The sequence below is a fragment of the Octodon degus genome, unplaced genomic scaffold (assembly GCF_000260255.1).
Source record: "Octodon degus isolate 3935 unplaced genomic scaffold, OctDeg1.0 scaffold00019, whole genome shotgun sequence".
Taxonomy (NCBI): Eukaryota; Metazoa; Chordata; class Mammalia; order Rodentia; family Octodontidae; genus Octodon; species Octodon degus.
In genome coordinates, this window is record NW_004524595.1 from 632462 (window position 1) to 655733 (window position 23272).

The following is a 23272-nucleotide window of genomic DNA, read 5'->3' on the forward strand; positions in this document are numbered from 1 at the left end:
CTTTGGGAAATGGATTCCTGTGGTGATAGATGACCGTCTGCCTGTGGATGAGGCTGGCCAGCTGGTCTTCGTTTCCTCTACCTATAAGAACTTGTTCTGGGGAGCACTTCTGGAAAAGGCCTATGCCAAGTAAGACAACCACCAGAATCATCCTCATTCCTTTCTCTTTCTTCATTTCTCCATCTTGGATTGGGGCAGAATGTATCATATAAAGTTCAAAAAATGAGGCATGAGGTGTGTGTCAATCAATACGGAAGAGAGGACATCTGAGTCATTTATGTGGAGGTCACACCCTCTAAACAAGCACTCAGCAATTTTGCCTTTCCTTGATGAATGAAGGTGTTTGTAGGGTAAGGAACTGTGGATATATATATATCTTTGGTCTTGGGATGGAAAGGAGAAGTAGTAAATATTTACCCAAAGAACCACTAAGTGAGGAGTCCACAACTCACTTGGCCACCAATCTGCCATGCAAATGCCCTTTGCCTTCATTGTCTCATGTTTACTCCTTCTCTGAGCAGGCTCTGTGGTTCTTATGAAGATCTGCAGTTTGGACAGGTGTCTGAAGCTCTTGTGGACTTTACTGGAGGGGTGACAATGACCATCAACCTGTCCAAAGCCCCTGGCAACCTGTGGCACATCTTAACCCAAGCCACCTACAGCAGAACCCTTATTGGCTGCCAGACTCACTTAGGGGTAAGAGAGGGTAGAGAGAGGCAGCGTGGTCTCCTTTCCTGCCCTTAGCCCCTGCACCCATCAACCTCTGCTCTCTCCTCTGCATGGGCCCCTGGACCTCCACCCAATCCTGATGTTCCAACAGGGTGGTACAACTGTGTCCTCAAGGCAGGAAAACTGGATGTAGAATACAAATAGGGTACAGAGAAGAGACTTAACAATTAGTAAGTGTCAGCTTCCCGCCAGGAGCTGATGTGCCCAATTTCCAACAACAAGAAATGCAACAAGAACGTGGAATTGGGGTAGGAAGCCCTTGGTTCAGGCCTATCTTAAAAACGGATGTATCACACCATGATTCTCTGCCAATCCTTTCTCCAAATCCCCTCCTCAGCAAGGTCCATTCCAGGTCTACTTTGACTCCTGGACTAAGCTGCTGGATTGACCAAGACTTCTCTTTTTTTTCTCTGCAGAAGGAGAGGGTGCTGGAGAATGGGCTGGTGCATGGCCACGCCTATACTCTCACAGGAATCCGGAAGGTAGGATTATCGAAGCCCTTCATTGCCCACTCAGCTACCTCTTTTGGAGTTTCTCTTCAAGGTCTTGACTTATCTTGGTGACGTAGTACCTGTGCTGTGTCTAGTTGGGTGGGGATGGTGGTAAAGTTTCTGGTAGATCTGCCAGGGTTTGCCAAAGCCTTTGGTGGGCTCCTAGTAACTCTGACTATCTTCTGAAATAAACTGTTGGGTCCAACCTTTGTGACTCCAGGTGTACTCTCCCATCCTCCTCCTATGAATCACCTTTCAGCCAATTGGCCACTGGGCCCTGCTGTGCCCACAACCCTTCCTTGAGTTTCACCTGGCTTCCAGCTGCCAACGACAGCCTGTGTCTTGGTTCTGCCTTTCTGAGTTGCTGCTTCACTCTCTCACATGCTCCCTTCCAATAGTCTCCTAGGCTCCTCTGATTCCATTCATCTTTTGAGCGCTCCTCAGCATTGAAAACAGGCTCAGGTAGGAACCCTGGCTACAGAGAGCTTTCAATGAAGGTTGCAGACAACACATATTTGAAAAGGTTGGGGAAGCAAAGTAGAACATGAGAGCCCAGTGGTAGGAGAAAAGACATTCCCTGGGTGGGTTGGGAAGTGGTCAGAAAAGGCTTCACAGACAAATGGCCCCTGTAAGGGGGCTGATCTGATGGAGAATGTTTTGGTGGACAGAGCAGCATGGGCACAATATAAAGTTAAGACATTCATGGACTCAATCTTAAAGAGCCCCTGGCATCCCTCGGGCGCTGAGTCCCCCCTGGCATCCCTTGGGAGCTGAGTCCCCAAGGCTTACCAGTTTCCTTTAATTGTTTCAAATTTCTTGAGCTTAACTCACATGTAATATTCTCCTAGATCTCTGACCACATTTGTTTGCACATCAATAACTTTATTATATACAACATATATATATATTTAAATACATGTATTTAACAAACTTATATAGCACTATGTGCTAAATAGAATCATAACTGCTTTATAAATGTTAGCTTCCTTAGTACAACACTGCCACGAATAGGTATATTGATCTCCTAGGCTGCTGTAACAAGCTGACCTATGCTGGGTAGCTCAAAACAATAAACATTTATTTTCTCACTGCTCACAAAGCCAGAAGTCTGAAATGGAGGTGTCAGCAGAGCCATACCCCTCCTATAGGTTCTCGTGACAATGCCCCTTCCCTCTGCCACCCTCTCTGGTGGCTCCAGGTGTTCTTCAGTGTGGGCTTCCAGACTCCAGTCTTGGCTTCCATCTTCACATGGCCTCCTCCTAGGTGGTTTCTCCCTCTCTCTCCTCTTACAAGACCACTTATCCTTAGGTTTAGGCCTCACCTCTTAATTCAAGGAGATGTCGTATCCAGATTCCTAACTTAATTACATTTGCAGAGATCCTTTTTCCAAACAGGGTTCTGTTCATGAGTTGCAGGTGGGCATATCTTTGGTGAATCCACCATTAAAACTACTGCTGTTAGTGTAAATATTTGTCTCGTTTTACAGATAGAATTACTGAGACAGGGGCTGGCAAGATAGCCCAGCAGACTAAAGTGCCTGCTTAGGCAAGCTTAGGCAAGCACAGGGACTGTGGTTGATCCCCAGCACCACATGCTGCATCAGACCCACCCCCAGGGCGGGCTGAGCTGGTCACAGAGTCCCGGCATAGAGGCGCGTGTCTATCATCTCAGGGCTGGGGAAGCTGAAAGCAGGAGGATCACCACAAGTCTGAGCTGCTTAGTAAGACCCTGTAACAACCAAACATATAAAACAAACAAACAAAAACCTGTGACACAAAGAAGTTAGGTAATCTGCTGGGAAGCAGTCACTTACCAACTCTTTCCAGGCTCTTAGTTTTCCCACTGTGAGGTCTCAGCTGCAGGCAGGAGTCTCACCCAGATCCCTGTCTCACACGCAGTTAGCCCAGCCGCCTAAACTGCTCCTCATTTTGTACAGGTGACTTGCAAGAACGGACCTGAGTATCTGGTGAAGCTGCGGAACCCCTGGGGCAAGGTGGAATGGAAAGGAGATTGGAGTGACAGGTGAGCTTCTGGGCTGTCTGGGACGGGAGAACGAGGCTCGTGAGGGCTGCAAAGGAGGCTGCTGCTAGCACACAGATTCAAGTGTGTGCTCCCTTTAGTTCAGGGTGGACCACAAAGCATTGAGATAGCAAGACTCAGCCCCTCCCATTTATAAGGTACTTTTTAAGGCATATGAGCAACTTTCACTTTTGTTAGAATAATTAAAGATGATATCTGTTGGAGGCTTGCCAGCACTGCTAAATTCTTTGAATTTTTATTATCTCGTTTAATCTCCCAAACAGTGCTGTTATAAGGTAGATAGTTATATCCCCACTTTTCTGATGTCTAGATGAAGTGAGTTAGTGAGGTGCCACAGAATGACTCCATTAAGGGTTTTGGTGAGTCAGTGCAGGGCTCCAATCCTGATGTGGGTCAGTGCAGTCTCAGACATCTTGGGTCCAAGGTAGACAAATCTGGGTTAGCCCACATTGTCTGCTTATAGTGACTCTCTGTTTATGCTTAGTGACCTCTGGGCATTCTGATTAAATGCCTGCATTTAGGTCATTCCTGTTTAAAGGCAGTCCAAAGGGACATGGGTTTCATGGGCTATAGACTTAGAGTAGGAAATGGGGAAAATGCAGGATCCAGAGTGAGAGTCTTTTCCCCATTGTTATGAAGATTTATGATGTTTAACCCTGTGTGACATTGTAGAGTGTACAAACATGCTCATGGATCCATTGCTGTTTGATCACTTTTGTAGATGGAGAAGGAAGGCTAAGAAACACAATTGAGTTTTGGTAGAGCATGCTGCGTTATACATCTTTTAGGCTAACAGCAGTGTCACAGGAACCGCGTCTGTGTGCAACAAAGTCACATAAACAAGTACATACATCTTAAGGTGCTACAGAATCAGGTCATCATTTGGCTGTTGGTGGTGATGCATTTCTTAGAAGGACAAGTAGTAGCTTTAGAGAGAGGTAACAGGCAAAATTATAGTTTTCTTGCTTTCTAGTAGTGGGATTTTCAGGTAGGCTTCACATTTTTTTTTTTTTTTTTTTTGAGGTAGAGCCATTGTGAAGCTTAAGTAAAATGAAAAGAAAAGATTACATAAAATGAAGGGCTGGTATCCCACAGTGTCTAATCTGCTGTTAATCCCATCTAGTATACTTTTTATTTCAAATATACTTTTCAAGTCTAGAAATTTAATTTGCATACATTCTCCATTTCTTTTGTCACTATGTCCTTATCTCTCTTTATACCCGTGAAACAGTGGGACATATTTCTACTAGATATTGCAATGTCTATTTTCTAATGCTATCTTCTCTTCCATTTCTAGATCAGTTCCTACTGACTCTTGTCCTCGTCATGGATTACATTGTCTGCTCCTTCCTTTGACTAATACATTTTTATTAGGTGCCAGGCATTCCACCTAATAAAATGAATTTTCATTTCTGAGTGTGGAATTTTATTAGATTCTTTAAAGAGTCTTTTTTTGTTTTTTTCCTGGCAGGTACTTACGTGGCTTAGGGATTATTTTAGTACTTTGAAGTTTTGAAGCATTCTTTGGGCAAGTCAAGAGAGAAACCTTTATTTCAGTGATAAATTTGATCCTGGAAGTAACTTGTGAGCTCTCTGGGATGTCTAGTAAAGACGCCGTGTACTCAATAAGGCTTTTCAACTCTAGTTGGTGAGAATTCTTGATTCCCAGCCCTGGGAATGGCTCTCCACATAGCCCAGTTTTGTGGAGTTTCACTTTCAGAAAGCACAGATTTGATTTCAACCAAAGGCTCAAGGGAACCCTTCTAAGGTTTTCCAGGGCTTCTTTAGGAAGCCCCTTTTCCAGGCACTTTCTGCAGCATTCTACCTGCCTGGTCTCTGAACTGGACTCTGTCTCCTACACTTAGTGAAAAAGATCATTTTGTATTGTGTCATTTTTTCAGCATTGAGGACTGAACCCAAGGCCTTCACACTGGGCTTCACCCCCAGCCTTCTTAAATTTTCAGTTTGAGACAAGGCCTTGCTGAATTGCCCAGGCTGGCCCAGGCTAGCTAGGATTCTAGACGTGCACCAATAGGTTCTGTTTTAGGAGTCCACGTCTTGCATTGCTGTCCAGGAAACTCCCTTCAGCAGGAAGCCTGGGGAAGCGAGGCCCACTCCATTTGCTCCCCCTTGTCAGGAATCCTGTGCTGACTGCTGGCCCACGTCTAAAAATAGCTACTTAAGTTTTGTCCCAGTTTTAGTCATTTATGGTTAGGAAGATGATGCAGTTTTACTTCTTTATAGCCAGCAGTAGAAGTTCAATATTACGGGCTTTGAAAATAAGCAATACTCAGTTTAAAGGATACTTCTGACATTTAATAGTTCTGGGACTTCAAGCAGGTGACTTCATCTCTCTTAATCTGAGTCCGAATCTCTAAAATAGGGAAAAATATCCCTCTCTTTTAAAGTTGTTAGCTTTAAGTGAAATAAAGTATGTCACAAACCGAGCTTGGTGCTTGGCTCAGTGTAAGTGATTCATTAATGTTGCATGCGACTTATATAATGAAGAATGTAAGATTTAGTTGTCTAAAAACAGCATGAAAATAATACTAAATAATGACCTATAGAGCAGTGATGGTTAATCTTTTAGGGACCACGGGGCCAAACTGCAACACAAAACCTATTAATTTATCACAGAGTGCCAACACTGCAGTTAAACCTGAATGCTGAGGTTTTAACTCAGAAAAAGCAATTGCTATTTGATCCTTGGCTGCTGGGGTGACTTGGCTTGCAGGCCCACAGACAGGACTCTGCATGCCCATTGTGGGTTTACCACCGTCGCTATAGAGCATTTACTGAAGGATTTCTAGCATGCCCCTCTCCCATAATTTGTTCATTCCTCATGATTTTTAATTCCTATTTCTTCTCTGTTTTTCAGCTCAAGTACATGGGAGCTGCTGAACCCCAAGGAAAAGATTCTGCTTCTGCGGAAAGATAATGATGGAGAATTCTGGTATTTAACTCAGGGACTTGGGACAAATGCTTTGGCTTCCTCTTACCGGATGCCTCATGCATGCCCCACATCTCATGTACAGAGGTTAATAAGATACACCCCTTTTAGGAGACTGCAGTCCAACAGGGCCAATAGCCCTGTAAACAGACTGTCACTATCACTGTGTTGAGGAGGACACTGAGTAAGAGCTTGTTGCCTGACTTGAACAGAAGCCAATTCTATGGTTCCAGATTTCTGTAGCAAAGAAACCACCCAGGCTAAGGGGAAGTAGAGGGCTGATTTGTCATAATCAAGACCCTTGGTGGAATAGTCTATACTCTGTATGCCAGTCCAGGGACGTAGGTGGATAATCCTGCGCCTGTTAGCGGCATCCTTCCTTATGGTTCAGGTCTGCAAGGCCCTGTTCTCATTCCTCGGGTCTGCTGTGCTCCCTGGAGACTTATAAGTCTTCTAGGCTCATAAAGTCACATCAGCACAGGCTCTAGGGTTCTGCACCTGCATTGTGAAAAAATGGCTTGAGCCATTTTTAGAACAGAGAAGTTCCCATTGCATGGCTGGGGTCGAAGGGCAGTACCCCCTGGCATGGAGCCTAGAAGGTGCTCAAGCAGGAGTTGGGCCATCTGCCTCTTCCTCCTCCCTGGCCTCCATCTGATCTCTGCAGCAATGAAGGCTTTGACTTTCCTCCCTGAAACAGAGACAAGGATCTGGGTATGGTGGCTCTTGCCTGTAATCCCAGTTCTGGGAGGCTGAGGCAGGATGGCAAGTTCAAGCTCAGCTTGGGAAACTTAGTGACACCCTGTCTCAAAGAAGAAGAAAGAAAGAAAGAAAGAAAGAAAGAAAGAAAGAAAGAAAGAAAGAAAGAAAGAAAGAAAGAAAGAAAGAGGGCTGGGGATATAGCAGCTCAGTGTGGAACCACTGCAGGGATCTATGCCCTGCGGCACAGAGCAGCCCTGTTTCCTGCCTACTTAGGAAGTACCAAGTTCCCCTTCAGGGAGGCTTTCAACACCACCTCCCAGAGCCCCTCTGGCCCCTCTGCTCTTGCTTTCACCCTTGCTAATCACCTAAGCCTTGTTCCTGGCATCCAGGTCCCTGTTCCTCTCCATAGTACTATGGCTCTTTCTCCTTTGAAGGTCTAACGCTGAGTTCAAGAGCCCTGCAAATCCTGTTTTTTCCACTTTCCGGATGAGGAAACAGAGCCCCCGAGAGTTTTCCCTGTAGCAGCCTCAGCTCATCATGTTAGCCTGTGGTGGGGAAGATCGTCATCATTTAATGATTGAGGACTGATACGTGCAGTTCCTACTGAATGTGTTCCTACTGAAACCAATGGATGGCTATGAGGGCCACAGCTCAGCTCTTGTCACTGTCACTGAGAAGCAGCCCCGTTTTCCTCTATGGACCACTGTGCAGGAAGCCCTCACCAAGGGGCCGCAAAGCTTCACCTCGGGCCAGGGATCTGCACACTGACCCTGCAGCTCTTGGGCCACAAGGCTGGCATGGCTCCGCTCAGGAACCTGGGGATGTGGTTTGGTCTGGAACAGAGAGGCGTGTCTTTGGTCCTCAGGAATCAAAGTCATCTAACTTTCTTGTCTGTGCTGTGCCTTCTTCCTGGCCAGGATGGCACTGCAGGACTTTAAAGCCCATTTTGTGCTCCTGGTCATCTGCAAACTAAGCCCAGGCCTGCTGAGCCCAGAAGTGGCCCAGAAATGGATGTACACCATGCGGGAGGGCCGGTGGCAGAAGGGGAGCACGGCTGGTGGCCGGATGGAGTCCCATCAAGGTGGGCACAGAAGCCGGGGCTCTGTGGTTGGGGAGGTGGGGTGGCAAGAGCCCGTGCAGTGGGCTGTGCAGTCTGCGTCCCCCACAGGTGGCGGCAGAGGGACTCCGCTTGCCACAGGGAAGATGACACCTCTAGTCCCGCTTGCACAGAGGCACGGCTCCCTCTGCCAAGCAGTCGCTGTGGGTCTGCTTCCTCCCAGAGGGCACCTTTTGCAGCACATCAGGAAGCCACGGGCAGCAGGCTGGGGATGAGGGGGTGCGGTCTTTCTTTGGTTTCAGGACAAGGCCATTGACAAACTGCAGTAATTACCTCTTAAACAATAAAATCAAAACAGTAATCATATTATAGTTATTAGGCCTTTCCAACTGGAAGCTGGTGGGGACACAAAAGCAGGGCTCCTGGTTCTCTGTTTAGAGGAAACAAATATGTCTAATTCACAAGAGGGAGTTTTGGTGACCATGTCCTCTCCTCCATGGTGGAGGTAGAGAGCCTCCCTTTTCTAGAAAAGGGCTCTCGGTGTGATTTCAGTAAGCCAGGGTGGCCTTAGTCCTGGTGACTCTTCCCTACTTCTATTTTTCTCCAAAGACCAAAGCTGCCCACTTCTGTTAAAATGTGAAGGTCCCCATGGTCCCATTCATAGCCTCCTGGGCAAGTTGCCCACTCACTTCTTCAGGAAGCAGCTATTTGTAGGGTACCAAATCTGGGCCAGGCTCTGGTGGGTACAAGAGCTACAGTGGGGCCAACTCTCGGCCCTATGTGTGGAACAGCAGGACATAGATGGGGAGCTGAGGACGCAGGCTCCAACCCTGTCCAGGTGGACCTGGGGGTAAACCAGGCAGAAGGCTCCTTAATGGTGTGCGGAGTGGGGTGCTGGGAGGCCACTACACCTGGCTGTGCTCTGCCCAGACACATTTTGGAAGAACCCACAGTTCCTGCTGTCTGTCTGGAGGCCTGAAGAGGACAAGACAGCCCGGGGTGCCTGCAACGTGCTGGTGTCCTTGCTCCAGAAGCCCAGACACAGGCACCGCAACAGGAAGCCTCACCTGGCCATTGGCTTCTTCCTCTTCAGAGTAGGTGGTCCTGGGGCTTGCGGCTGCAGGCCCAGAGTGGGATCTCTTGCAGCTTTCTTTTCTTCTTGGTCCCTGCCCTCTTCATCAGCCATCTCCGTTCTTAGACCTGGGTTCATGTGCTGGCTCTGTTCTTAGCAATCATGTGATTCAGAGCATGTTGCCTTCCCTCACTTGTCCATCAGTTTCTCTATTTGTAAAATGGGGTCTGTGGTATTAATGCAAAAGGCAGGATAAGAGAGGACCATAGGGAAGTCCTCTCAGTGTGCCCTGCTCATGGTTGATACAATCGGTATTGGCTTCCTTTTCTCTCCCAAGAAGCCCAGGGTTCCTCTCCTCACGCTTTCCCCCTATTTCTGACGATGGACTAAAATGTTGGTGGGTAGGGGCTGGTTCAGGGTAGAATTGTCTATGTCAGCTCCCACCAGGGCTTGTGCTTATGAACAATCGGGGGCCCCAGACTAATTAGATCTCTCTCTGTTTGTTTTTCAGGTAAGCAAGGTGAGTCCCACACTTGCACAGTGAGTCCATACTTGACCAGAAGCCCTGCTGTGAAGTGATTGGTGTCACTCCAGTGATTGGTACCACTCCAATGTGGCCAGGCCACTGTGTGGGTGGCCTTCACTGTGGCAGCCTTGCATAAGAAGAGGCCATGAGAATGTCTGGTGATAGTACCAACTATATGTGGGGAGGGCGTAAGAGTAGCTGCTGTTCATTTTTACCCAAAGACCCCAATAAATCCTTATTCTTCTATAGGGAAGTCTCAACCTAGCACAGGACCAATAAATTTCAGAATTCATTAAATCCCTACATAAATACCCAGGGCTAATATTGAAGGCTGTCACAGCCCAGGGAGGATGACAAATCACAGCCTCGCCTGAGTGATGAAGCCCGTAATAAAATAGACCTAACTCATACAAGGACATCAAGACACTATGCAGCCCACCTCCTCAGGGCCGGGGGACTGAGGTTTGGGACAATGGGGAACACAGGCAGAGGGACAAGAAGAACCCTCTAGGCACTGAGGAGAAAGCCTGAGGGATTCTAGATTTGGAAAGATGCAGCTGTGATTTTGTTTCCCAATGAAAACTCTAATTTTCTCAAGTTGGATTCAGTCAAACAAAAGAGCTTTTTGCTTTCTTTCTTTCTTTCTTTCTTTCTTTCTTTCTTTCTTTCTTTCTTCTTTCTCTTTCTTTCATATATTTAGTGCAGGATCTCACTATGCATCTCAGACTCATAGCAATCCTGTTTTTAACCTCCCCAGTGCTGGGATTATAGGTATGTACCACCATGCCCAGGGGCAGGGCTGGTGCCACATGTGGTGTGGGGTGTCCAACCCTGGTCCCTGCACTTGGCTAAGCAGGTGCTTAATCCACTGAGCTATTTCACCAGCCCTTGAAAGGGCTTTTATAAACAAAAACATTTTGCCTGGTTCATCATTTTGATTTTGTGTTTGTTTTTTTCCTCTTGTGGGAATTCTCAAGAGTACTCCCAAAAGTTGCCTTTCAATTTGAAAAGAAAAAGTTATTTATATCATGCTGACATCTAAGTAGATTTGGTTGATCCACCATGAAAGGGTAAACAAATGAAAACTGCAAATCACTTATAAAACCCAAAGGGCCAAATAAAAGTCATAACTAAGTAAGGGTAGGCAGTTAATTTTACAAAAAAAACTAAACCCACGACAGCTACTATGGCTGATAGCAATATTTAGCTTTGAGATTCGTAGCAGGCAGGCAAAGAAGACAATTGGATGATTCCCTAGTGTTCATTATCTGATCAGAAAAATGTGTCATCCAGCAGCACATTTTGCAGCATCAGTCCTGAGTGGAATCTGCTAATGTTTTTATGTGGCCAAACGGTATCTTTGTTAGCCTTTGTATATAAACTAGAGAAAGGGGCCTGGCATGGACCTCTTCTTCCTGCTTAGTCTGTTTGTACTGGGGATCGAACTCTTGCCAGGCAGGCACTTATGCTGCTGAGCTATCTCCCCAGTTCTCCAGCCTTGAATGAGAAGAAAGAGGAGAGGAAATAAGAGAAAGATGGAGAAGTAAAAAGAGGAAGTGAAGAAGGGAGGGAGGGAGGAAGGCAGGCATGCAGAAAGGAAGGAGAAAGAAAACCAGGTAACAGGGCACACGTGCAGAGCCAGCAGATACAGGCATCATCAGAGCCAGAGCCCTGCTGCAGGTCATCTGCTCTCCCTCACCAGTCTCACCATGGTGGCCTGCAGTGTCCAGCATGTCTGTGAGTAGCTGCTATGATGTAGGAGGGGGTGGGGGGTGCAGTGGTCTGTCAGTGTCTGTGACAATTGGTGGTGGCACAGTGGACCTATGATGCACTGTGTGTGGAGGCAGGGTCAAGAAGCGCAAAGAGCACTGGAGCTCAGCTGTCCTGTCCTGAATTCCAGCCCCAACTGGTACTCTTCCCAGGATAGGTGACCCACCTTGTGTGAGCCTCAGGCCCTTTTACTGTGAAATGGATCCTGAAGGCACAGGGACATTTCTTACAACATTTTGTGTCCATATTGTTTTAAATGTGACATTAAATCAATTTATATCAGCTCCTGACAGGGGTTCAGCAAAGGGGACCCCCTCGCAAGTTCAGGCTCTGTCCCTTCTCCTCACCTCTCAGCCTTATCTCCCACCAAGCACAATGGATTTAAATAACTGAGGTCATCTCATCTCTGGCTCCTGGCTGATGGCCCTGGCCTGGCTGCCAGCTCTGAGTGACCACTTTCACAGGTGTCCTTTTCCTCTTCCTTATAGCACTATGAAGACCAGAGGAAACTGCCCCCTGAGTTCTTCTGGAGAAATGCTCCCCTGAGCTGGCCTGAAGTGTTTCTCACAGAGAGAGAAGTGAGCCGGGAGCTGTGGCTGGAGCCCGGCACGTACCTCCTCGTGCCCTGCACATCCAAGCCCCACAAGGAGGCAGAGTTCCTCCTCCGGCTCTTCTCCAGGAAACACACCTTATAGTAAGGACACAGGCTGGGCCCACGGTGGCTACATGAGTGAGTCTGGGAATGGCAGAGCCCACAGTATCTGCCACTAGGGGAGAGTATATGTGGTGGGAGCAGGGCACTGGGGCAACTTTCCTAATGGAGTCAGCCTTCCTCCTTCCCACTCTCCTTCCACTAACCACAGAAGGTGGTATCACGCCGTGCTGGGTGTCTGATGGAAAGATCGAGAACTGTGGGCCCTATCTCCTGCAGCTGAAGGGCTGGGAAGGACACAGACATGCAGCAGTTAGTGGTGTTAGAGTATTCCCACTGTTCACACTGATGTAGGCAGGAAGCAGGACTGACAGACCTCCGTGAGCTGGGAGCTAACCTCTGTGATCCCAGGGAAGCAGGGGTGGATTCAGGCTGGTGGTGGCTCTGAAGAGGCTGACAGGGCTTTTCAGATGAGGGGAGGCTATTATTGACTAGCAGGCCCAGCCACTCTGGTATGCAGCTGAATCAGTGTGTACACATCCCAGCCCAAATTAGTGTTTTGCCTGTGATTGCTTTGACATAACCATCTTTTAATGCCAGGTGCTTTTGTGTTGGTTTGAGTAATGTTTTTATGTCTTCATCATGGGCAGTTGGTGTTTATCTCAGGCCTCAACTCCATGCCAGCATGGAGTAGGGGGAGGGGAGGAGGGCAAAGGGAGTTAGGAGCAGTGAGCCATGTCACGTGACTGGCCAGGAGCTGTCAAGGCCCACAGCATGCTTCAGTTTTGGAGCCTACAGATGAGCTCCCAGGTAGGCTGACATTGGCCCAGAGGTTCCCCAGATGGAATGAAAATCTCTGTCCCCTTCTTTGCTCAGTGAACTTGGCAGCAATTCTAATGTTGTCCTCTCGAAGGTGAGTGATCGGGCCTTTTCCCAAAGCTGGAATGGTGAGTAGCTCGTGTTTTCATTAGCGAGGGAGAGAAGGCAGGCTGCCCCGGGGAAGGCCCTGCTGCATGGCAGACATACCACGTCTGTACCCTGGGAGTGCCTGGGGGTGCTGTTTCTTCACAAGAAATGTCAGAGAAAGCGCAGAGAACTGCCCTTCTGCTCAGCCCATGTCACCGGTGGCCTGGAGCTCTGGGTTCAGAGTAACATGCATGCTTTCTTCTGCTTCTCTCTGCCTGGTGCTTCTTTTGCTCATTTTATCGCTTGTCCTCCTCCCCCCCAACAATGTCAGCAAGTATCAGAGGAACAAAGATGTTCGTGTGTACTATGGTGGAAAATTTAGGACAAAGAAAGGTCAATTTCAGAGGCCGAGAAGCCATGGGACATTAGCATGTACACCTGAGTCACATGCACACGTGGAGAACTTCCTCTTTCTGCATGTCTGTTCCTACAGGAGATAGTGGACCGAAATGAAGGGCATGAATTCTTCACCAAAGTCTTTGAAAAGGTTTGTTGAGTAGGCATAATAAGGTGGGGTGCGAGGAGCAGGGGACAAAGTAGAGCATATAATTTTTTTGAAGTATGGGTTTGTATTTGCTTGATGTTATGTATAAACAGTGACTTAAGGCCACCTGTCCCCAAATTACCACCTTAAGGTCCTAACATTTTTATACAAGAGAATAGAGCCTCTGTCTCCAGAAGGCATGTGTGAATGACAGTCCATTCTTAGAAGCTGCTTTGATTAGTCATCAGAGAAGGAACTTTATTCTTCATGTGCTGAGAATGTGGAATATTACATAGTTGAAAATCAGTATTAAGAACAAGATGGGGTTGGGGGTGATGACAGTGACAGTGCTCAGAGTAGGGGTACACATCTGAGGGAAGCCCAAGAGGGTCCCCATGGGGAGTGGCCTCGAGAAATGGTAAGAAAGGATGGTGAGGAGGCACATGGGGGCAGAGGGTCCTCTAGCCCCAGTTGTGGACCCCTCAAGTTCTTTCCTGGGCTGGTCCAGATGGAGATTACCAGAAGGCCTTGGAGTAAGTAAGTACAAACTTCTAAGGCTCCTCTTTTCCTAACCTGCCTGATACTTAGGAATCTGGCAAGGAACATATTAGAAAACTATAGCCTGACATTTGTCATTAAACCTGAAGAACATGAACTCTTTGTGTTAGGGATACACCTGATTTAAATTCACAGCTTCCTGACTTCTCCATTTGGCCTTTTGCTTAATGTAACCAGAGAAAATAAATCAGAATCTCCCACGTGTTGTTTTCCTCCATACTAGGAATTTCTAAACATGTTATACTGTAGTCCTTTTATTGAATGAAATCTCATAGAGAATCCCAGTACAGCGATACGTTGGTTGTCAAATGGCTCCAAACTCAAATGTTCCAGCAAAGTTTGCAAAACATCTGTTCAGTATTTGTAACTTTGTTCAGTAGTCAATGCAAAAATCCAACTTGTAAAAAACCTGCATGGGCCAAGAGTGGGTCACCTGTCTCACCTTACCATAGACACAAGAGGTGACACTTGCCTAAACGCTGCTCTCGCTCAGACAAGGCAGAGTGCTTGCATTAATTTGTTAAAACATTCATCTTTGTTCTATTTTGTGTGTTTCGTGTAAAATATCATAACCACAGCCCCAAAGAAAGCCAGTGGTATCAGCAATAATTTTAAGGAAAACCAAGAACCACAATAGAGTTAAAGAAAGAAATCATTGTGAAATTTGTTTAAGGTCTTGAAAAATATCTTTATAAATGCAATATTTAGGCCTCAGAACCAGTTATTTGGTTTTCCATAGCTTCTTATGAAAAAATATGTTCAGTTCTCAAAGTTTTCAGCATTTGAATATGAATTTGGAACAAACTGAGTTTGACAATTAAGCTATCATTATATATATATATATAATGTTAAAATTGTACATTTATGAATATTATTGGTTTTAGACATTCAAGTGTATGGTACTTGTATTTCATTGATAAATTTTAAGGTCAAATGTTACCACAGAGTTGCTTTTAATAAACTCTAAAATTAAAATCTGGAATTCTGGCTGATGGCTTTTTGTGAAGAAGAAAATTCAAAGCAAATTGCTAAACTTCTGAAACACATTTAATGAGAATGCCTCCTCCCTGTAAGCCCTGCTCTATTGGGGTCTTTGACCTAGGGAACCAGTTAAAGAACATTATCCAGGAACTTCTCCTCAGAAATGGCACATATAATTGTTCTGAGTAGGACGCCCTCAGCCGTGTCACTTGTGGACCGTCTGCCATCTAATGAGCTTGCAGTAATTGTGGTTTTTCTCTTACCCTTCTGCTTTCATTTCAGTATCCCGAAATAAATGCAGTGCAACTACAGGCGATCCTGAACCACGTGATCTGGCCAGGTAACTACTGAAGAATCATCCGAGAGGACTCTGCTTCTCCTCCTCTTGTGTGATACATGAATCAGTAGGTCCTGGCTCCAGCTAGCAGCCGTGTTAGATACCTGGGTGGGTCATGTAGCCTGACAAAGCAGAAGGGGAATTTGTTCAGCTTTGAAAATGGCTACTTTTTTTAAAGCTTGGATATGTAGAGACATATGGCAGTGAAAAACAGATTTCTACCACTTGTTAGTTTGAGAAGAATAGCCAAGTCCTTTCTTGGTGTATCAATTCCATATGGAGGAATTTCACTCATTTCTGCAACCTGTGAGATGAATATTAGGCATTGAGAAGCCTACCTAGGGAGCTCTCTAATGAATTGGGATTTAAATATACCAAGCTACAAAAACCTGGAAGGAGAGAACGCGTCCTCTAGGGAGATTGCCAACAGGTAGCAATGATGTTTTTCCACAAAGCCTGGAGTATGTTATACAGAAAGCTTAAAGCCCATATAGAAATATTTTGTACACATATTTGAAAGGAGCAGAACAAGGAGGAAGTGGGATGATTTCTCCAGAAAAGAGAATGAGTTTCAAAAACATTCAAGTGACAAAATCAAAATAAACAATTAAAGGGCATTTGCTACGTAACATATATTATTGTTTCTCTTTTATATGAAGCCAAGATTCTAAATGCAGACAAATTATAGTTGAACATATTGTATGGTTCAGGCTTCCAAATAAGGTCCAGATGGTTTCTCAAAGCCAGATTTGGTTATCAGTAAAAGAACCAGACGGGAAGATATGAGAAATTAGAACATTTGAAGTCTTCCCCCTACAGAAACTTCTAGACTAATTCTAAAGAAATTAGAAGTAATGGCTTAAAATTCTTTAAGTGCCTTCATCATAAGAATGCAAATCAGTTTTATAAAGAGGTTTTAGTAAGTATTCCATGAAATAAAAGGAATTAGTTTTATAGTTAATGATACTTAGAATGTACTTTAAATCACACAAGATTTCAATGTTTCCTAAGGATCTTGGTGAAAGGAGGAATTGGGTTACAGATACAAAGCATCCTAAATGTATTTGATCACAAAACACTTTCTTTGCAGAATATCTCCTTTGGAACATAATTTTGGAAAAGTGGTCTAAAAACTTTGGAAGCCATAGGCCTATTGCATTCTGCTAAAATTGCATCTTAAGGATTGCATTCAAGTTTTGGACAATATTTTAAATAGAAACTAGTGAAATATAGTGTCCAGAAAGGGGCACCAAGAGTTTAAAAACCATATGTGAGGAATGGTTGGAGATGTGTTTAGATGTTTAGAAGAGAGGGAAGAAGTCAAAGAAGGAGACAAATAGCATCTTATGAGACAGAACTTGGATGGGTAGAAAAATATTACTGAAGTTTCCTTTGAACTTGACATAAGAAGCTTCTCCTGAGTGGAGCTGTCTTTCGGGTCTGGGAGCCTGGGCTGAAAGCCTCCGCTCTCCATAGGGATGGACTGTGTGTGCGTTTGGCCCATTGTGTAAGCAAAGGCAGCCACAGCTGGGCATTTTCTACAGCGGGTGGGAACCACCACCAAGCCCCAATCTCTCCTCCTTCTGTCCCCCCAACATACATGTTGCCACTCTGACTTGTCTGGGCAGCACAGCCTCTTCCTATTCAGAAGGGGCTGAAGCCCTGGGCCAGCCCTCCATGCTAACTCCTGTCCCTTACAGGCCTGGCGAATGCAAGGCCCTGCTTCAGCCTGGATTCCTGCCGGGGGATACTGGCCCTCCTCGATATATCTTTTTAGTGTTGTGGGTAGTTATAAGCTGTTGGTTAAGAGCTCCACTCTAGAGCTGGCCTGTCTGGGTTTGAATCCCAACCTCAATCTGCTTAGTAGGTATGTGCTCTAGGACAAGTCACTGCGCCCCATTATGAGGAGGTTCGTGGGAAGCAGGGAGAGGAAATTAAGACCTACTTCATGGGATTGGTTAGAGCACGTAGGTGGCCAACACAGGTAGGGTACAGAGGTCAGAACTGCTATATAACCGATGGCCAAGATAGCTTCAGTAACATTAATCCCATTTCGCAAGAGCAGGGATGAGATAGCTGCCTAGTGGAGGATGGTTACCATTCTCTAGCTTTGCAAGAGGCCTTCCCAAGAGACTTGAGTCCAAAGGCTTTTACTTGGTGACAAGGAAGCAGCTGCTACTCCACTTATGGCTCAGAAAATCAACACTCAGTGAAGTTAAAGACAGGCTATAAACTCAGCTTTGGTGGCTCTTGGCCCTTTGATTTTCATGGAAAACTCTCTTTCTAAATGGGCAGTTTAATTGAAGTTTGATTGTATATACTATGGAGGTACAGAAAATTGAGAATCTGAGGGCTGTAATGCAAAAGTCATCTTGCAGTCACTCGGAGACAGTGCTGGGGGTGGCTGGGGAGGCGATGGGGCAGCCCCCAGCCTTGTGTCACCAGGTTTACTAACTTGGATGAGGTCATGGTCTCTCTGGATGCTCATTTCATCCTCTAGGGCATGAGGGGGGCTAATGCCTACCTCACCTATTAGGTATAATCCAACTATCATAGGGAAAGTATGTAACTCAGTGATAGGCCACGTGAGACAGGGTGCTGTGGTATTTTTGACCCATTCTCTGTGATGCCTGGATATTTAGATGTGGTCTACAACCATTAAGCTTTCAGTGTTTCCAAAGATGACTTAGGCATCCGTAGCCACCTTGTGTCTCTTTTCACACATTAATTTTAACAGTAATGAAAAAGTTACTGGGTTTTATTTAAATCACATGGGGAAAACAAAAACAAAAATTAAAACAAAATGCTGGGCATGGTGGCACATACCTGCATTCCCAGCTCTCAGGAGACTGAGGCAGGAAGATTGCTGTGATTTTGAGATCTTCCTGGGCTACAAAGTGAGTTCAAGGTCAGCCTGAACTGCATAGTGAAACCCTGTATCAAAAAGACAAATTATCTATCTATCTATCTATCTATCTATCTATCTATCTATCTATGGAACTGGCATGGCCTGTCAAGATATCCTGCTTTACCACATGATAACTGTTGTCATCACCACCATCACCTCCATTCTTGTTCCTTCTCCTAGAGGTTCTGTGTTCTAGCTCATTCTGTCCCTTCCTAGCAAGTGTGAGAAAGCCTTGGGCTGAACTGGCCAGCAGGGGAGGCCAGGAAGGGACATCAGCCACCGAGCAGGGCTGTACACGAACTGCATGGAGCCACAGAATTGGAGATGGAACTTTCCCCCAGCAGCTTTGACCTTAACTTGTTATCAGCTTAACGGATCAGGTACTGTGAGCATCCAAGAATTCAGGGGCCTGTGGAAGCGGCTGGTGCTCTATCAGGTGAGATCGCTCAGCCGCACTGCTTTGGAGAAAGGTACTGGAGTGGCACTCTGCAGCTTGTCCTAGGACGCTTCTCTCCCCTTCAGCCCTTCAACCCCGACCCCTTGCCACATCTCTCTTCTCCTCTCAATGAGCCTTTGTTCCTCCTTGTTCCCAAACTCAGCCACTTGCAATGGCCTTCTGAATTTCTAAAGCACAGTCTGATCAGTTAGCTTCCTTATAGAGAGCTTTTTATATTCTCCTTCACCTTCAGAGCAAATCCAAACTCCTCAGCACACTCAGCATTTAAAGTTCTTCGTAAACCATCTTCTTCCTACTCTTCCCAGCATTACTCACAACTCTCCCATTTGTCTCCTGAGTCATAAAGTTGAAACCACCTCTAAGTGTGGACAGTGTCCCTCAGATTGCTTGTGTGCAATGAGAAGGTGACTTCTACCTTTTTCAGAGGCTGTAGGTGGTGGTATCCCAACCTGGGCCCTCTGTCTAATTCTTAGTCTCTCTGCAATGTGATGTGGGCACCCTGGGGCTATCAGGTGGTGCCTGGGTATCCTGGCTTTATGGTTCTTCACAGGAGTCATTCCACAAGCAAGACAGTCATGGGTCAGGATATCTTAACTGCGTGCAATTGCAGGCTGCCCTGAGGGAGGCAGGTAAGCATGGAGGAGTGGTGCTTCTGGGCATGAAGGGCAGATGCTCACACCCGAAGATGAAAGGAGGAGGGGCACGTGATATTCTGAGGTGACCAATATGCAGCGTTACTCGCTAAGCACAGAAGCCCAAAGACATGGATCTGCAAGTAACAAAAACACCTAGCTGATGCCTTAGAGGGTCGGCACTTCTGGCTCTCTTCTATGACACACTGTTATGATCCCCACTCTAGTGAAGAAGACATTGAAGCTCAAAGAAGTTAAGGGTTTTCCTGGGGCCTAAGTCCAGGGCTAGCCAGCTCTAAAGCAGATGCTTTTGACCACTATGCCCTGCCCCTGCCTTTGAGGCCAGTAACCCACTGAATAAAAGAGCCTTAGGCTGGTTGTCTAAATCCAAAGGGGTCGGGCATGGACATAAAAATAAATTTAATTGATTGAATAATTTAAAATAAACCCCATAAAAAGATCTATCTGTCAAGATTCAGGTCCGGAAGTGGAGGGTCTCAGCCAGGTAGGGACATGGGTGTAAGAAGCTTGGCAGGCAGGGCAGTGCCTGTGCTCAATGCAGGACTGCTGCTCAGGGACGACGTGTGCCAGCTCGTGCTCCTGCGCTATGGCGGCCCCCAGCTGCAGATCGATTTTGTGAGCTTCGTCTACTTGATGCTGCGTGTGGAGAACATGGAGGGTAAGCAGTGAGGTGGGCTTCCACACAGCCCATGCTGCCAATACGGCCCGAGTTCCATCTCAAGGGAAGACAGCTGCCAGGCCAGACACAACGGGCTGGGGCAGTCATGGCAGCTGCTGGCTGTGTACCTGTGCAGCTTGGCTGCTTCTACTCAAACTAGTTCCTGCCCTGCCTTGCTCCAGGGGCAAAGGTTTGAGGACACCTACTTGTAATAAAGGCAGAAATTGGTTTCCTTTGTGTTTTCAGCATGGATGTGGTTCGGGTAAAGGGATGGGAGGAACTAGGGTATGTTTCCAACACCCACACAAACATGAGCTCGTTTTCCTTTCTGCCATATTTTCCCAGATGTCTTCCAAAACTTAACCCAAGATGGAAAAGGAATATACCTCCAGAAACCAGAGGTAAGATCCTCCTCCCTCCCCAGGAATTAGCGTAAGTCATTGTAGGTCCAGGTGGCCACTGAAGTCCAGGCTTTTGTGAACACAGGTTCTGGACACCTTTAAGTCTACTGAATAGGGTATTTAGCACCATACTCATTGCACTCATTCATTTAACAAATATTTACTAAGCAACCACTTTGTTCCTGGTATGTGTGAAGGGAGAGGAGGCTGACATAGTGTATCCAGTAGTTCTGATTGCAACAGTGCTGTGAGACAAATCCACAAAACGTAAGTAAGCAGCATAAGACAGACACTTACCTAGCCCTGAGCTGCATGGCCAGAGCTCAGTCTCTGCCAGCTTGCTCATGCATTTGTGGATTAGGGGGCAGCTTTTCTGGGTACATTAATGGAAGAAACTCTAACCAAGCTTACCCCTCCTGGCATAATGTCAGAAATGCAAGAAAGTGAGTTTAAACATGCAGGGCCTCTAAATACCAAGGCTGTGGCCTGGGACGTGGTGTCTTGCAGTTCATTGTGTCAGTCAAAGCCAGTCACACGGCCAAACCCACTGCAGCAGATGGTGGAGAGCCTCATCCTCTTACGTCACTTGGCAGACATAGCAGGGCATGGATGGAGAAATGGATGAAGACCTGGATTCAGCTGCGACTCTGGCAAAGACAAGAGAGCTAGAGTATTCCACAAAGGCTTCAGAGGAGTTGATATTGAAGCTGAAACCCCAAGGACAAAAAAGAGCCAGCTGGGAAGAGTAAAGGGTAGAAAAGGCCTATGCTAGATGGAGTAGTATCCATGGTCCTGGGTAGCATACAGAGGAGGATGGGAACTAGTCAGATCAGGCAGGACTTACAGGCAAGAAGTGAGCCTCACCAGCCTTCTTGCACAAGCAGCTCCTGCGTCCTCTCTCTCATCTTTGTGACCTTTTGCTGAATCTCATGCAGTGCTTAGGAGAAGACAAACACATGTATGATTCCAGTCATCTCCCCTGATCTTCACTAGTTTATTAAGCATCTGTTATGCATTAAACGTGATGCTACATAGTAGGTGTTCCCTGCAAGGACATTTGAGTTTTGAATTAGCTGCTCTTCCTCCTCACTGCCCCCCTGAGACATCTCTTCTATTTGAGCTGCTTAGAAAGGAGCTAGTGAAAGCTGAGATTTCTTCCTTAATCTCAAAAGACCATTTCATGAACTGTTTTTCTACAGACCCCCTCACTCACTACCATAATTGGTGTAAAGGTGTGACTCAGCTAAAAGTGCAAGGGCTAGAATATTCTGGGTCTCTTCTGCGCCACTTCACTGCTGCTGTGGCTGTGAAGCATCATCTTGGGATCCCAGACAATCCTTCTCTGATGACAGGCTCTGAGTCAGGAGCACAGGACAGCCGCATAAGGGCAGCTGCAACAGAGCACAGCCTGAGCAGCCTCCAAAACTTGCTGTGCTATCACAGAAGAACTTGACGGGGGAGCTGAAATACTCCTTGTAATTACCTGCTGGGCTTTAGGCAGAGAACATTAAAGCTTGGGTCCTCGTGTGAAAAGAGTGGGTTTGGCTAGAAGGCCTGTCCCTGAAGTCCCCTCTAGCTCTGACCATCTCAGGCTCATTGCTGAGGATTCGAGCAGGGCTACCCGAGGGCTACTGGAAATGGCAGCCACCTGGTCAGAATCTCACTCTGGAGCTTTGTCTGACACCACTGGTAAATTCAATATCCTCTTCATCATCAGCACTTTGATGTATTGGTCTAGTTTCTCCAGAGGTCCTCTCAATGTGAATTAGAGGTACTGTTCATCATACCCGCATAAAGCTATCAGATCAATCAGTCCATAAATGTAAACCTGTAGAATATGCCTTAATGGAGTTTTGCTGCCCAATCACGTTGCCCACCTGCACAGAGCTGGCATGAGCATGCCAAATTGAGTCCATGGGGGAAAAAACTCATTGAGAATTGAATACAGAATCAGCCTGTGGCTTGGCTGTCATCATTCACAGGCACTGGAAGAAGTCAAGGTTGATTATATTTCAGGTTGATTTATACTTACTACCAGGTGGTGTGGTCCCTCTGGCGAAACCATTCATTAATGTCCTGTCTCTATGGCTCTGCAGGACTAAGGGGGAGGAAGTCCCAAGTCAGCTGGGTCTGAACTGATCCGCATTTGCTTCCCTTTCATGTCCAGTGGCTACTGATGACCCTGTACTCCTGAGGAGGCCGGAGTTTGCCTGCCCTCCCTCAGGACTCTGTATATGTACCAACACTATGGACCAACTGTTGCATACTCTGTTCTTCAGAGCCATATACCAGCCATCACCCTCTCAACTGGGAAGATTTCTTTCTTGCAGCTGTTTCTGTTGAATGGCCAGTATGCAAAACTAGAAGGCAGGTGGCGAAGACTGCCTTGGATTTGTTAAGTTCAGCTTCTTAACAAATCCTGTTCCCTGTGGCCATAGCCTTGTCACGAGCAGAAATGTGGCAAGGCTGATATGATCCAGGCAGTCTGATTCCAGAGTGGGAGTGGTGACCCTCTGTGCAGTACCTCCATGACTTGGGATGACTGTCTTGGCTTCAAGATCTGAACTGGCTGGGGAGACAGCTGGGTGGTCTAAGTGCCTGCCTGTCAAGCTCAGGGACCTGCTTCAATCGCCGGCACCACATGCCATGCTGGCCCCGAGCTGAGCTGAGCCTGCCACAGAAACTGGGCATGGTGGCACATGCCTGTAATCCCAGAACTGGGGAGGCTGAGACAGAAGGATCACTATGAGTCTGAGCTGCATAGCGAGACCCTGTGCTGATAGATAATAAATAAATAAATGAAAAGATCTAAAGAGGGAATGCTATATCCTTAGATATCTATATCAGCATCAGTAAATCAGTAGAAGTTGAAGCTAAGTTTCA

At 46.4% G+C, this 23272-nt stretch overlaps 1 protein-coding gene across 1 annotated transcript in view; it reads left to right on the forward strand.

Annotated features, from left to right (window-relative positions):
- Capn14 (calpain 14) overlaps window positions 1-23030 on the forward strand; it is a 30262-nt gene extending 7232 nt beyond the window's left edge. The window contains exons 5-22 of the mRNA XM_023711125.1: window positions 1-129; window positions 522-696; window positions 1146-1211; window positions 3157-3242; window positions 6139-6213; window positions 7827-7990; window positions 8897-9060; window positions 9550-9558; window positions 11823-12028; window positions 12863-12899; window positions 13386-13439; window positions 15258-15315; window positions 17013-17077; window positions 18588-18656; window positions 19228-19306; window positions 19872-19988; window positions 20334-20389; window positions 22557-23030. The exon at window positions 1-129 is cut by the window's left edge and continues 17 nt beyond it. Coding sequence (XP_023566893.1) covers window positions 1-129; window positions 522-696; window positions 1146-1211; window positions 3157-3242; window positions 6139-6213; window positions 7827-7990; window positions 8897-9060; window positions 9550-9558; window positions 11823-12028; window positions 12863-12899; window positions 13386-13439; window positions 15258-15315; window positions 17013-17077; window positions 18588-18656; window positions 19228-19306; window positions 19872-19988; window positions 20334-20389; window positions 22557-22583 — 1636 coding nt within the window. The 3' untranslated portion in view covers window positions 22584-23030. The remainder of the gene's footprint in view (window positions 130-521; window positions 697-1145; window positions 1212-3156; window positions 3243-6138; window positions 6214-7826; window positions 7991-8896; window positions 9061-9549; window positions 9559-11822; window positions 12029-12862; window positions 12900-13385; window positions 13440-15257; window positions 15316-17012; window positions 17078-18587; window positions 18657-19227; window positions 19307-19871; window positions 19989-20333; window positions 20390-22556) is intronic.
- Window positions 23031-23272: the final 242 nt, after the last annotated feature.